Raw genomic sequence first — 15,268 nt, forward strand, 5'->3', positions numbered from 1 at the left:
CAGGCATCGGGGTCATTAGGCAAATCAAGGTCATCCCCTGAGCTTTGTAACACCTTCTTATCCAGCTGTTCCATATCAACAGCTGGCATGAATTACTGGTAACATTTTGCTAACTGGATAATAAGAAGGATATAGTCTGTGGCTGGTCACAATATTCCTTTCTCTGAGCTGTTTAAACATGGATATTCAGAAAACTCTTCTTTTTTCTAGCCTCCGGAAGCCTAATCATGGCCACAGTGGCCACTAATAAGACATATGTCTTGTGCCATGAGAGTACAGCCAGATCTCCTGGCTCTTCATCCTTAACTTTGCAAGAGAATGTAATTAGGCCCCAGTCCTCTGAATGTCAGGAGAGCTTCTTTTCAGCACAGAACACTCCTCCTTGCACCACCTCCCAAACTCCAACAAAACCAGTCTTGTGATAAAACCCATTAAGTATTTTCATTCTGACACCTGGAAGCCATACAACCAGGCAAAATGGCCAGCACTTCCACCATCTGTTTTAATAATGCTGAACCAGAGCATTTATCATCATCTATTTTATCAAGACTAGATTTTGCTGACAAGGGTTCAGTAAAATTCTTTTAGGTATGAGTACTTCCCAGGGAGTAGCAGATGACTATTAATCCCTCAGCCTTGTGGGTTCTTGAATGCATTTTAAAAAATTGGCAGAGATTAAGGGCCTGGTCTTTTAGTACACAGCACAAGTGAGAAGGTATGATGCTTATCTCAGTGAGGTGGAAGTCTTCCTTTAAAAATATTTCTGATTTTGACAAACAGTATAAATTCTGGTATGGGGCAATATCTCTGTGCCTCATTTTTTGCCACCTTTAAAATGAGATAAATGGGAACAACTAAGCATAGTGGCTCTGTGACAGTACACGAGGATTACTTTCTTAGGAGCTTTACAAACTGTGACCTGAATTCAACACAGCAGAATGGGGATGGTAGATTATGGTCTATGCACAGAGCCGGTGGAGGATACCTTACCTGCAGCACACCATGTTGGAGATAAAATAAGTGTAACTGCAAACAAATGCCAATAACCCAATCTTCTAAGCTTCCCTAAAAGTACCTCCCTTTGGTATGTGTCTAAATCTACAAGTTACAAGGTGGCACATAACACATTTTGAGCACTATCAAATTGAGTGTGAAAATTTTAAAGCACAATCGAGCTGGGCCTGAAAAAGTCAAGTACAATTGAGTTTGCCTAAATGAATCAGGTGTAATTGAGCTGAGTAACTGGATTGCGTTCAGTGCTGGACCTTTGCCAAAATGAGGGGCACGTGGCTAAAGATACGCAACTCAATTGGGCTTGAAATTTTCACTGAATACCGTTTTTTGTTTTTGTTTTTGTTTTTGGCCGTACACGGGCCTCTCACTGTTGTGGCCTCTCCCGTTGTGGAGCACAGGATCCGGACACACAGGCTCAGAGGCCATGGCTCACGGGCCAAGCCGCTCTGGGGCATGGGGGATCTTCCCGGACCGGGGCACGAACCCGTGTCCCCTGCATCGGCAGGCAGACTCTCAACCACTGCACCACCAGGGAAGCCCTCACTGAATACTTTTCACAGAGCAAGAAACTGTTTGAAGAACAGAAAGATAAAGTTGAAAATGTGATTATTGAAGCTAGTCAGCTATAAGCAGTAAGTTATCCTATAGGCCTTATTACACTCTATAACTAGACCACTATTCCAGTGGTTCTCAAATTTGAGGGAGCATCAGAACTACCTGGAGTGCTTGTTAAAATACATCTTTGAGCTCTACCCCTAGAGTTTCTGATTTCTTAGTTCTGGAGGGAGCCTGAGAATTTGCATGTTTAACAAGTTCCCAGGTGATGCTATACCGCTGGTCTGAGACCATGTTTTGAGGACCAGTGTTCTAACACGTTATTGTAGCCAAGACTGAAATGTTCTAAAAGTAATTTAAAATACTTTTAATACTTCAAAAATACGTCTAATGTTTTAAAATAAAAAGTACTGATACTTATTGTTTTTATATGCCTTTATAAATAAACTGTACAACTAGACCATGCAAATGTCTTCATGATAATTTAAACTACCTAAACTGTCATTTAGATTTATTTAAAAAATTTTTAATAGATCTTTATTGGAGTATAACTGCTTCACAATACTGTGTTAGTTTCTGTGGTACAACAAAGTGAATCAGCCATATGCATACATATATCTCCATATCCCTTCCCTCTTGCGTCTCCCTCCCACCCTCCCTATCCCACCCCTCTACGTGGTCACAAAGCACCGAGCTGATCTCCCAGTGCTGTGCAGCTGCTTCCCACTAGCTATCTATTTTACATTTGGTAGTGTACATATGTCAATGCTACTCTCACTTTGCCCCAGCTTCCCCCTCCTACCCTGTGTCCTCAAGTCCATTCTCTATGTCTACATCTTTACATTTAACACTAACTATCCCTACCCTCATTGTCTTGTGTGTAATTAGAAGTTGATAGTGCCCTGATATCTAAGGAAATCTGCATATTTTTTGTTTTAAAATGATTGTAGCAGGATGGATAATGCATTCAATACAGATTAGATATAGATCAGGGGTAATAGCTGTTTTAGCAATACCTTTTCCAGCTTTCTATATTGTCTACTTTAATAATGCATAGCTTTCACTTATTCAGTCAACAAATATTTACTGAGCACACAGTGTGCACCAGGTATGGGAAATAACAGGAGTCAATACTATTCCGACACCTACCACGTGTTAGCATCTATGCTCAACTAATTCTCACGACAACCCTACAAGGTAGGTGCTATCATCATCCTTATTTGACAAGTGAAGAAACTGAGGCAGAGAGGTTGAGTAAGGTTGTGAAGCAGGGATTCACATTCAGCCCATGAGACTCCCAAACCTGGACTCTGAATTGCTATTTGTCTACAGTCCTTAAGGTGACTCAAAAGCATGGTAAGTTTTGAATATAAATGGAAAACTAAGTGGGGCTCCATAACCCAAACTTGGGGGTTCAAGGAGGCTCTGTAAGTAAATGTTTTAAGGAGTTGTACAGTGAGAGGGAAGGGTGGGGGTGTCCTAAGCAGAGGGAAGTCTCACAGCAATTGATTGACAAAGAGAGGGCACTGGTAACATTTTAAACAAGTGAAAAAAAAAGTTTGGAATGGCTAGAGAGCAGGGAGAAGGCAAAAAGGCTGATGATCACTGGGCCATAGACCAGCTTGGAATCCATGAAAGGAACACAATTCTAGGCCAAAAATAATTGTTTTCTTCTCCAAACCTGCCTATGTATCTTCTATCTCCAGACATCCAAACTCAAAACTTGGGTAGATTTGATATATCTCATTCCATTACCCTAACATCTATCAGATGCCAAAGCCAAAGTTTTCTATTTCCATACCCCTCTCCATTCCCAGTGAGTGGGAAGCCCTAACTGTGCACTTAATCTCTCTCATTTAGATGAGTAATAACGATAACAAGTAACATTTGCTGAATCCCATTCTATGTGCCCTATACATGCATCTCATTTAACGCTAACAAACAGTCTCTTAGGTAGACGAAACTCTGATCCCCATGTTTGTGATGAGGAGTGGGGGCAGAGGGAAGTAATCGCGGCCATTCAGCCAATCAGTAGGAGAGCCAGGATTCAACCCAGGTCTGACTAAACCCAGCTCTTAAGCTCCCCGTCATTACAGTCTAGTGAACTGCAACAGATCCTAGCAGGTATCCTAATACCTTTTCACCCCTTACAAACAATACCACTCATGATAGCTCCTTGCTCAGTAATCTACCAGGATGGGCTACTTACTATCTCCTTGATGTATTTTGTATTTTCCAGTCTCTGAGTATCTGAAGATGCTATTTCCTTCCCCCCGTAGCTCTGCATTTTGAAATCCTACTCAATCATCAAGATTGCTCTCAAATACCATTAGGTTCTTAAAGGTTTTTTGGTCCCCAACTTTGAATTCCCATAACACTTTATTTGCGTAATTTGATCAACTCATCACTCTTTTTTTCTTTATGGGCTAGAAGCTTCTTGAGGACAGGGACACATTTTGTTGATGCTGGAGGTCATGTTGCAGAGCCTTGACTACTGGTTGAACAGAAATGCAGTAAGAAGGAAACCAAAATTACTGTAGAAAGAGGCAGAAATGGAGATTATATCTTAGCAAGGACTCCATCTAAAGTCATAGAACTGAGTTACTTGGAGAATCTATAAAATATAGCAATGAATTTTGGTTTTTGCATAATTATTTAAATTCCAAAACATAACTTCACTCTGGCTTAGGTAGGAAAAATCATTCTGAAACCATCCTTCAATTTCTGCTACTTATCCACAAATAACCACTATAATATTCATTCCTCCTTAAGTACCTTGGTTAATTAAGCATGGAATCATTTTGAATCAAATAGCCAAAGAGAACAAAATATCAGTTAAATGAGGTTCATCTAAGTTTTCAAAGTAAAATTCTTCCATGATTCACGACGTTAAGTCATTTGACATTTGAGGTGTGAATTTTTCACTTAGGAAGAAGATAGAGTAAACTGTGAAGGGGTCATTTGCTAAGGTAGTTACCGGGACTGGTGAAACGGTAGTGCTGGAATACACCCATCTCAGCAACTATTAAGGGAGCCTCCACATATGCATGCATCAGTTTTTTCTCAGCAAAAGTGATGTTCCTGAGGGAAGGTCAGATCAGCATGACAAACATGGCTAACTTTGGGATCTCAATCATTCCAGGCAGGAGCACCTTGCTTGCCTGAAATATAGTTATTGCCCCTTGCAGAGGCCAGTGCTTAATAGCAGGCAAAAATTATAAATACATTAGAAATTTTCCCAGCTTGTTTTACCCACCAGGGGTTGCTGTGATTTTCAGGATAAGTTAAAAATAAGGCAGCAGGTCAGAACATGAAACGTTAAACAGGTTAACAATGAAATGGCAGAATACTTCTTTTCCCCCCGTAAACAAAAGAAGACAGCCACATACATGTACACATACATGCACATACGTGGCAAATAATAAAGTGCTGCTTTCTCTGAAGTCCTTAAAAATATAGGCATGAAATACATAGAAAACCTTTAGTTTTTCAGAATCTTTTCTGAATGGAAAGAGAGCTTTATCTGACACTTTGCACAGGACAAAAAGAATTATAGGTATCGGGGATGGAAAAGAACATGCAGACCATGTCTCTCACAGAACAGACCAAACCACCGAATAAGTAGCATCATTTTTGTTTCAAGGGCAGGCGCAGATACAGCAGTTTCACCTTCTGATTCTATTACCAACACTAATCTCAAAGTCCCTTTTGCAAAAATGTTCCTTATGTGAACACCTCTTTAATAAACTCTCACCCAGTAAGGGGATGAGAACATCAAAGGATCTTCTGGACTGGGATTCTGGAAAGATTACCTTTGAAGCACAGTTCTTTTGGTAAAAATACTAGAAAGAGCTAAATAGCAATGATGTTATTATATAAATTCCTTTCATTTGATTTTCAACCCAGACTGCCACAGATGGAAAGAAAGTTGGCTAAATGTGCTGCTGTACTTGTGATACTAACCAATTGCTCAGGAAGGAAGACATGGACCAGCAAATACAAGCATTCAGCACAGTTCTCTTATGTGGCAAGTCAGGAGAAATGACCAGGAAATGGATGCTGAGGCCTTTGGAATGACAGAGGGTCACATTCGAGAAACCATCCTATATTGGGCCTTCCTGTGGAACTGCTGACCACATGCTCCCTTGGCTGTGAGTGTTAAGACTTCACAGGAAGCTAATGATATCAAGGAAGTAAGGAAGATTTAAATGTCAGAAAATAGGCAGAGCAGTGCTATTAAGAGGGTACAGAGCTCACGAAATAGCACAGCTTAACAAAAGGGAGAGGACAGTTTCTCAGAACAGGAAACCAATAAACAGTTTGTTTTCTTCAAAGAAGATAGAACAAGACAAAAGCAGGAAGTGCTGTCCTTCCTTCATCCTGCCAGATTTTCAATGGCAAGTCAAGTGTGTGCATCAATCACAATAAGGGAGAAGAGACCGACATGATACCACCTTCAATTTTTGGAAAGAAAAATACAAAGATGTATCACGTTGCACACTCTTCTTTATTCTGTGCTTTCAAATAGTCCAGTGCCACATTCTGAGTATTTCCCACTGAAATAGCCCCATGAATGCCAAATATGACCTCTTTATAAACTTCCTGCAGAGTTCCTGCTATTTAGCATTCAAGACAGGTATTTGGGCTGGAGAAATAATATTATTCCACATTTCTCCAAAACAAAGATTCTGGGTCCACATTACTTCAGTGCTTGTTAGCCTCAAAGGCCCTTGCTTTGCTGTGGTTACAAAGAATATTCCACATATTTGGATAGTTAGAAGTCAAATATTTTTTAAAGAGACTATTTGCTAGAGAATTCTAAGAGAATGGATACTAACCACATGCCCTCCAAATTTTGTATAACACAGAAAATGATGAGAACAAAGAACTTATTTTCACTTATAATCTCATAGTTGCACAATTAATTTAATATACTCCCTGGTGGGCTTGGCCTATGATATCACTTTCTGGGATAGAAATCCAATTTCACTAAATTATATTAAATGAGAGTGAAATAATATATACAGGCTGCCGGGCTTGTAAATTTGGTTGGTTACACAAATTTTGTCTGTAATTCTGTATTTTGGATACCAGAATACATATTAAAATAATGAAAAAGAAAACAATCAATGTTCAAAATAGTGGTTAATCCCAGGTAAGCCTACATAAATCTATTTACCCCATAATACCTATACAGTATTGTGTTTACAATACTACAGAAGTGGTAATGTACTAGAAGAAACAAGTATAGCTAACATATTTAGTACTTACAATTGACCAGAAGCAACACTTAGAGCTTTGCATGCATTATCTCTTTTAATTGTCACAGAAATCTAATGATACAGATGAGGACTGAGCCTCAGAATGATTTTGTGATCTGCTCTGGATCACACAGTAGGTAGTAAGGATAGAAGTTGAGCTTCAGAGACAATATAAATGCTAAGAAACCTAGGCATCTAGTTCCTGCTGACTGTGGGCCCATGGACAGGTTACTCAACCACCCTGAGCCTCTCTGTTTTCTCAGCTACAAAAGTAGAGCTGGGCTCACAGATTCTTTCAGCTCCCTTTAGTCCAAGAATTCTATTATGCCATTTGCTAACTTCTAGATGTAATTGTCTTTGACTAGAAATGCTTTCAGGGTTTCAAACTGGAATAAGATCAGCATCCCTTTCCCCCTTACTGGGGGCAGGGGTGGGAGTTGGTGGGGGTAAGCGGGGCTGGGAGAGCTTATAGGAAGAAGGAATTAGCTGTGCAGTTGGGAATTCTAGAGGACATATGGAAAAGGGGTATAAGTAACTGTTAGATGGGGAACGAGGGACTCGTGAGTATTTGAGTTCCTAGCTGGAGCTCTGCTATTGGGTTCCTTCACATGCCTAGGGGCTGCCTGGAATATTTCTCTCTATATGCAGGATTTTACTCCTCCCAGGACCACAGTTCAAAAGAATACACAATCAAAACTTCCTAGTTCTCCTATCCCTGAAACAAGTACATAGTCCTACTGAGGTTTTCTAACCACTTTTATCACCAGCAACCAACGAATTAGATAAGAAGTGTAAGGGCTTCCTGCTATATATCCATGCTGCCCCCTTTTGTGTTGTTTCTTTTCACTTTGACCCTTGTAGAGAAAGACCAATGTCTTTGGATAAATAAAAGATTGAGGGAAAGAATCCATCTGAATTTAGAGAAAAAAAATCTAGAATTCGAGTTTTGACAGCATTTCTCTTTAGGAAGAGTCGGGAGCTTCAGTGAGGAGATGAGGCCGTAACTCAAGATTCTGCCTTCCAAATCGCTGAGTGTGAAGGAGTCCAGTAGCGGAAAGGAGGCAGGGAGTGCATCTCCCCTTCCCTATTTTACCATGGATCTTCTCAAAGCATAAAAGAGGACAAGAGGAAACATGGATAAGATGATGGGAAAGATAACGAAGGATCAAAAGGAAACTCCATGGTACAGAAACATGGAAGGAAGGGGCTCCTTTGGCCAGTACTAAGGAGGCTTAATATATAAGAGAGGAGGTTCAGGAAGGCTGTATATTCAAATGTGGATATAAACACATGTAACAGAATATTAGACCCAGAGTAGGTATCTTAGAGGTTATCTGGTCTTATCACCTTACCAACAGGAGAATTGTTTCTGGAGCATCTTTGACAGATGGTGAGGCAGGTTCTGTTTCAGTATGCTAAATAACCTGTTTCCTTCTTGGACAGCTCCAACATTTAGAAAGTGTTTTTAACATTATCACCTCCAACTATTTGTTTTGGAACAGGCTCACATAGGGCAGGAAATTAGTCTTAATTATTTTTGTATCCCCAGAACCTCCAAGTTAGTGCACAGCGCATGCTCAGTAACTTGTTTGTTGGATTAATGCATAAGTAAATTAACGGATATAAACTATCTGAAGAAACAGACTAAAATTTACTTTCCAATCCATACAATAACTCTTTATATATGTGATAGCAATTATCAGTACCAAACATTTTTTTTTCAAGTTAACTATACTCAATTTTCTCAACACTCACTCTTCTGATGATCTAACTAGGGGAACCTATCATATTACCCATATGTGCCTTTGTCGTTTCTTATATAGATTCAAAGGAAATAAAAAACAAAGGGTAATTAGAAGTCCTTTGACCACATCTCTTCTACTTTATTATTAGCCATAAAAGTCCTTTGAAGTTTCTAAATCCTCCTTAAATATTTCAATAATAAATATTATGTGTTCATTGTAAAAAAAAAAGAGAGAGAAAATAAAAATCTCTCACAATCCCAACAATCTGAGTGCATCTCCTTCCAGCTTTTTCAAAAAGATTTTTAATGTAATTTGCTATACTGCATATGTCATTTTATACCCAACTTTTTACTTAATAATATACTATGAACATTTCTCATATTATTATTAATTCCTCACAGAGACCATTTTAAGTACTTACTATATTTCATTGGAAAGCGATCCAGTTATTTATTTAACCAGTACCTTCTTGTTGTACCATGCCCAATATATCACTATAATAAATAGGACTGGAGAAAAAAAATCAATATAGAAGAATTTTTTCCACATCTTTGATGATCAGTTTAGGACAAATTGCTAAAAGTATAGTTACTAGGTCAAAGGGTACACTTTTCTTTTTTTTTTTTTTGAAGGGTACACATTTTTAATAAGACTTGAAATTCTCTTTCTTGAAATGCCTTTCCCAGCCTTCAAGACTAGGTTAAATTCCCTTGTTATATATTACTGTAGCACTCCACAGTTTGCTTTCATAATCTTCATCACCATTTTAAATACTTGATTATATTTTAATTTCCCTTTAGACTGCTAATTGCACTAAAGTACGGCCATGAACATTTCTGCTGGTTGTGTTTTGCACAGGGCCTAGCCCATAGCACATACTCAATGTGCATTTTATTTTATCAAATATTGTTAAATTGCCTCCTTGAAGGGTGTTTGAATTCGTACACTTGAAGCACTGTTTGCATTTACCTACCTCACTGCATCATTACAGCATCACCACTAAAACAGTGATACCCCAAATGGGGGCAAAACACTGTCAGTGTGATTCACTTTTTAAATTTTTTTTACAAATGAAGCCCATGACTTAGAACTCATTTCTCAGTTATTATGAATTCACTGAGTGCATTATGTTCTGTATTGAAAATTCAGTAAGACTGTGATCTGAACATTACCAGCTCTCGGGGCAGAAAACTTCCTTCCTGGCGGGCGATGACCAGTGATGCAGTCTCTCCCTGCTTGGTGCTCCTCAGCATGGCCACGAGCTCTTCCTGAGTTCGTCCAGTGACATCTCTGCCATTTACCTAATGCAGGCAACCATATGAGCAGCCACAATTAAAACACTTGCCATCCCCTTCTGCCCTAGATGGTTTTTGAAAGCAAGCAGCAAATGGGCTCCCATGATCAATGAAGCTCTGGAAAGATGAAAACTGAATACATGAGCCCAAACCAACTACGTTTATGATACTAGCAATATACCAACCATCATTATTGTGGTGCTGGACAGTCTCAGACATTCAGTAATTGGCATCAGCAGTTTTCCCTAAGACATCACATTCTTAGCAAGGACAAATCAAACTGACAGATACCAGAGAATGATTCCTCAAGTAGGAAGGAAGCTGATTTCAAATGCTTAGCTGTTACCATTCTCTGCCAAATACAAATAGGAGAAATGGACCGTTATCACACAGTAAATTCTTGAGGCATAAGTATTTTTGTTATAATTCTACAATTTTCCATGTTTAGAAAATTATAGTCATCAGATTACCATAGATTATTGGAGGTTGTCATTTGGAGCTACATTAGTCATTTGGCCCATTTTCTATCATGATCTAGAACTATATACAAAGCTATAGTGCTACTTCCATGCCATGAGAAAGTTCAATGGAACCAGCCAGTTTCAACGAATATGATTTCTTGAAAGGTAAATTGACAATATATATTTAGCCAAGAAGATGATGCTATCAAACAAAAATAAATGACAAAAAAAATCCTCTTGCTTTGGCTATTCCAAATACTTCTCTACATGCATAGACCAACCTGAGACAGGCTGGCCCACTCTTGGAGAAGTTGAAGGGAACTGTTACAAGAGCTTGGGTGCAACTTTGAAAATCCTTAGCCCTAATTGAATATATGATGAACTCGTGGATTTGACCCAAATTCCCCAGGGACTCTAAGAGGCGGAAGTAAGAAAGAGGAGATAGGGAAAACTTTTCAATATCATTTGGCCCCATATCATTGCCCTTATTGAGGACTTACAAAGATAGGCTATTGAGTAACCAGTTTTCTAATTAAAGTCCTTATCTTGTCTATAAGTACAGTTTTCAACATACTGAATTCAAAATTTAATAAATTTTATATACTTATTTCAAACACCAAGAAAGATTTTATTGAAGATATTCCTTCTAATTCTTACCTCCAAAATTCTGTCCCCTGATTGTAGGCGGCCATCTTTTATTGCTGCTCCCTTTGGTAAAATGTTTTTTACAAAAATGGGACCAGGACCATGTATGGAAGAATCTCTGGTAACCACAGTGAAACCAAGTCCTTCAGGTCCTAGCGTATAAGACCAGGAAAATGCACGGTCACCTTCAGCAGGAGTAATATTATATTCAATTGTATAGTTAAATCCACCTAATTTAGACTAATGCAGAATAAGTGAAATATTGACATTCCAGTAAATATTTTAAATATGCTTCAGTTTTTCTGGTTTTAAATACAGATTACAGTTCCTTATAGGCCATGATTGTATCACAGTGAATTTAGGGCCAGTGTAGATATATAACACTTTTGTCTACTAAGGTCCTAGAAGAAACACCACATGTTATCCATATACCTGGGAGACTGATTTCTCAGTAAACCATAACCTGACTTCATACTTTCCTGAGAAGCAAGAGGCCATCTGACATGTCAGGCTTTCAATCAACTAGCCAGCCTAGTTGGCTGGTTCCCCCTCCCCCTGAGTCTCCATTCCTTGTGTACTGCATCCCATTGTCCCATCACTCGTTCCTGTTACTCCTGTCCCGCTCTCTTGCATCTCCAGTTTCTCTCTTTGAGTTTATGTCTTTTTTCACTCTATGTGAAGGCATGCTTAGATTTCTCTACCCTAAAGAATTCTTATGTCAATCCTACTGCTTCTTCAATCTTCCATCACCAACTACCTACCCATGACCGTATCCAGTCATTTTTCCTATTCTGATCTTTCCCCTTTTCTAGCTTTGACACTTCTCACCAACCATTTTCTTGAAATTAACTCACCCCTTGGTATTCATGTTTTTAGCTTCTGATTATTTTCCTGCCTCTCTGATCACAACATGTCTGTCACTCTTTCTCTTACCCATCGTTCTCCCACGTAAACATAGATGTTCCCCAAGCATCTGGAACAATCTGTCCTCTAGACTTGCCTGGCATGCTCCTGGCTCCAGCTACCATCTCCCTGCAGATGACACTGACATCACTTTGTTTGTCTCTAATCTCTCTGGTGTCAGTCTCCAGCATATTACCAGGCACATTCTTTCACAAGCATTTTAAACTTCACTATGAACTTCCTTCTCCAACCCAGATCCTTGTCCTTTCTACTTAAAATTCTAATTTCTTGTAATGGTATCTCCATTGCACAAGCCACCCTGGCTGAAAACCTCACAATAACAGTAATTCCTCTCTCTTCCTGCCTACATCCAGTCAGCAATTTAGGCATACATATTATATTCAGACAGACACCGTGCACCCTTTACTGATCCCTTGTTTTATGCTCTCTTCTTTAGTATATCTTTTTCTGTCAGATTAATCTTCCCAAAACACAGCTGTAGGATGTAATATTCTTTATTTTTGCATTCAAGGCTTTCTGATGGATTTTTAAGGTCATGTTCTGTGTCTGATTTATCTATTCTCAAAGCACTCAACCCCATGTCTTATACATAGCTGCACAATTTGTATGAAAAGCACACGTGATGTATTTACATAAAAAGCCTAATTGTGCCTCCTATCAATACATTTTCTTCCGAGTATAGAATTCTTATAGGAGAAAAATTTTGACCAGAGGGTTTTTCAGAATAATCTCTATATCCCAATTAAAGGTACATGTAATTTGCTTTAGATATATGTGAACAAGTATTCTAAAACTACCTTGTGATCATTACATTTCCTATTAATTCAGACAAGAATCCATAAAATCTTGGTTTCTTTTGAATGGACTCTTGAAAATCACAGTGGGTTGCAGAAGGTTGCAGTGGGGGTAGGGATTATCAGAAGTTACAAAACAAACAAAAGCACAGAAATACATGAATGTGTATGTGTGTATGTATAATATTGCGTGAATATCTATGAACACACATGATCTAGTCTTATTGTTCTGGGCTTCAAATGGATGAAAAAGTTGAAAAAGATGAAGAAAAAAGGTTATACATACTTTTGAAATTAAGAATACTTGAAAAATTATTTGCATTGTTGAATTAGTGAAATTAATAATTACTACATATATGCTGAGGAACAATTCTTGCTGGTATAAAGCTATCTTAGAGAACCAGAAACAATATATTGGCTTTTCAGACTTGGACTAAAGGATGCTTCAAAAATCACTAATCTTGCTTAAAACAGACAACTGAATTTCAGTGCCTATTTAGTATTAAGTTGTGATACAATAACACTCTGTTCCTACCAAGTTTGTAATGGTTCTTTCTATTTCACAGCAGGTCTTTATAATTTTCTTGCTTCAAATAATTTACACTCTCCAGAAAAAAGAAGAAAGTACTACGATTTTAAGAAATTTAAGTTACTGCAGTATACACTTAAATCTATTCTTTGATCCAATTAAATGAAGGGAGAATTAACAAAATTAGCCTTAATGCATTTCTCTTAACCAATTTTACATGTTACAATAATAGAATGCTATTAAGCATAATTTAATAATTACCTTTCTTTAGGTCAATCTTAATTTTCTTTGCATTTTTCTTGCTGCCAAACCCCATAAGCGGGGAGAGTGAGGGAGAGGATGGCTTTCTACCTAGTCTTGGTACTCGGGGGCTCTTGCTTTGCTGCAGGGAAGTTGATGCATCTTCTTCAGGACTGCTTGTTCCTGTGAGATTTACTGTCTTTATTCCTGATTTTCCATGGACAGGAGGTGGCACCTTTGTTCTCAAAACGCCATCATTGTTACCAAAAATGTTAAGAGGTCCAGTGACTGATTTTTCATACTGTTCCCGGTTTTGAGGTGGAAGCACATGAAGCAGCACACTTGGAGATTTCATTGCCTGACGGAAGACATCCTGAGCCCTTGAAAGACAGTGAACATATAATGATACCACTTCCTAGCATGCCATCCAAAGCACCCAGCCTCACGGCTATAGGAGCATCCCAGGAGCATAAGCACAGGAGATACTATCACTATTGCTACCAATATGACTTTGCTAACTAAATGCTAGTTACCATGTATGGCCTGCCCATTAGGTGCCACCACACTGGGCTACATGTGCATTATCAACATGCATGATTCTCTCATTTAACCTTTTTAACAACCATGTTAAGTAAGTATAATTAGCTCTCATTTTGCAAAATGAAGAAGTGGAGGCTCAGAGAGCTTAAGTAACTTGTCCAATGACCCACAGCTTTTAAGCATTTCTGAATCTGAAATTCTACCCAGAAGTATTTACTGAAGTAAATATAAAAGCAAGCTCTAATTTTAAATGGAACAAACATCTTTCATAGTCTCCATCAGATTATCATTTGGTTTCCTTTTAAGACTTTAATCTAAAGTACAGGTCTTTCCTAATGTGGGTTGTGTTGCAGAAGCCCAATTCTGACACAAACGTTTCCTCACAAAGACGTTTGGTAGGTACGTTGGCTGTGTCAAATATCACAGTGGACTGGCAATCCAAAATGCACCCTCCCTGTTATTCTATTATAGAGTCCCTAATGTTTTTACTTTTTTGTCTTAGCGCTTTGTGCTTTTCCTCAAATTTCCTACTACTTTTTCTTTCCTTCTTCCTTATGTCTCCTTATACATTATGACTAGGTAAAACAACTCTCTTTCCCAGCTTTCTTGCCAATGAAATGAAAGGTTAGAGAAAATCTGGCTCATCTGGGAGGCAGAAACTTTTTTGTTCTACTGTTTCTCTTTCCTATTTCTTAAAACTCAGAAGTGATGGAGGGAACTCCAGCAGCCATCTTGTGACCATGAGACAGCTTAAAGATAGCATCCACATAAGAAGGATGGCAAAGCAGAAAGATGGAGGATGCCTGACTCACTGATGATGGTGGACCCTCCGTTCCAACTCTGGACTGCCATCTCCACACTTATTTGTCCTTAGAAAAGGTAAATTTTGTTTAAGCTACCTTTATTTCAGGTCTCTGTTATTAGCAGCCACACCAAATAATAATTCATCATAATTCCAACTTCTATCTGAGCTCCCCCTCACTTTATTCACGAAGAGCTTACAATGTTAGGGGAGGAGGGAGAAGACTTCATATAGACAGCCCAACTCCTCTGGTCAGCTCCTTGACTAGGAGTCAATTTCTACTCCACATTGAATTTTTATAACCCTTGATTTCTACCTCTATAATATAGGGAGAATAATGTCTGCCTTGCATTCCTATTAAGTCCTGGTAACAAGCATAGTGATATATAAAAATAATATCATTATTGATAATAATTATAATTTTACCTATTATTCATTATTTTTAGAAATACACTCTTCAGGC

The 15,268-nt window shown here is 38.5% G+C and overlaps 1 protein-coding gene across 3 annotated transcripts in view; it reads right to left on the bottom strand.

Annotated features, from left to right (window-relative positions):
- Positions 1-15,268, bottom strand: part of PARD3B (par-3 family cell polarity regulator beta) — a 1,067,283-nt gene that overhangs the window by 497,534 nt on the left and 554,481 nt on the right. For all 3 annotated transcript variants that reach the window (XM_060106399.1, XM_060106400.1, XM_060106402.1), the window contains exons 8-10: positions 13,485-13,843; positions 10,989-11,128; positions 9,748-9,876 (exon numbers count right to left, since the gene is read on the bottom strand). In XM_060106399.1, coding sequence (XP_059962382.1) covers positions 9,748-9,876; positions 10,989-11,128; positions 13,485-13,843 — 628 coding nt within the window. The remainder of the gene's footprint in view (positions 1-9,747; positions 9,877-10,988; positions 11,129-13,484; positions 13,844-15,268) is intronic.

The sequence above is a fragment of the Mesoplodon densirostris genome, chromosome 8 (genome assembly GCF_025265405.1).
Source record: "Mesoplodon densirostris isolate mMesDen1 chromosome 8, mMesDen1 primary haplotype, whole genome shotgun sequence".
In the NCBI taxonomy this organism is placed as follows: Eukaryota; Metazoa; Chordata; class Mammalia; order Artiodactyla; family Ziphiidae; genus Mesoplodon; species Mesoplodon densirostris.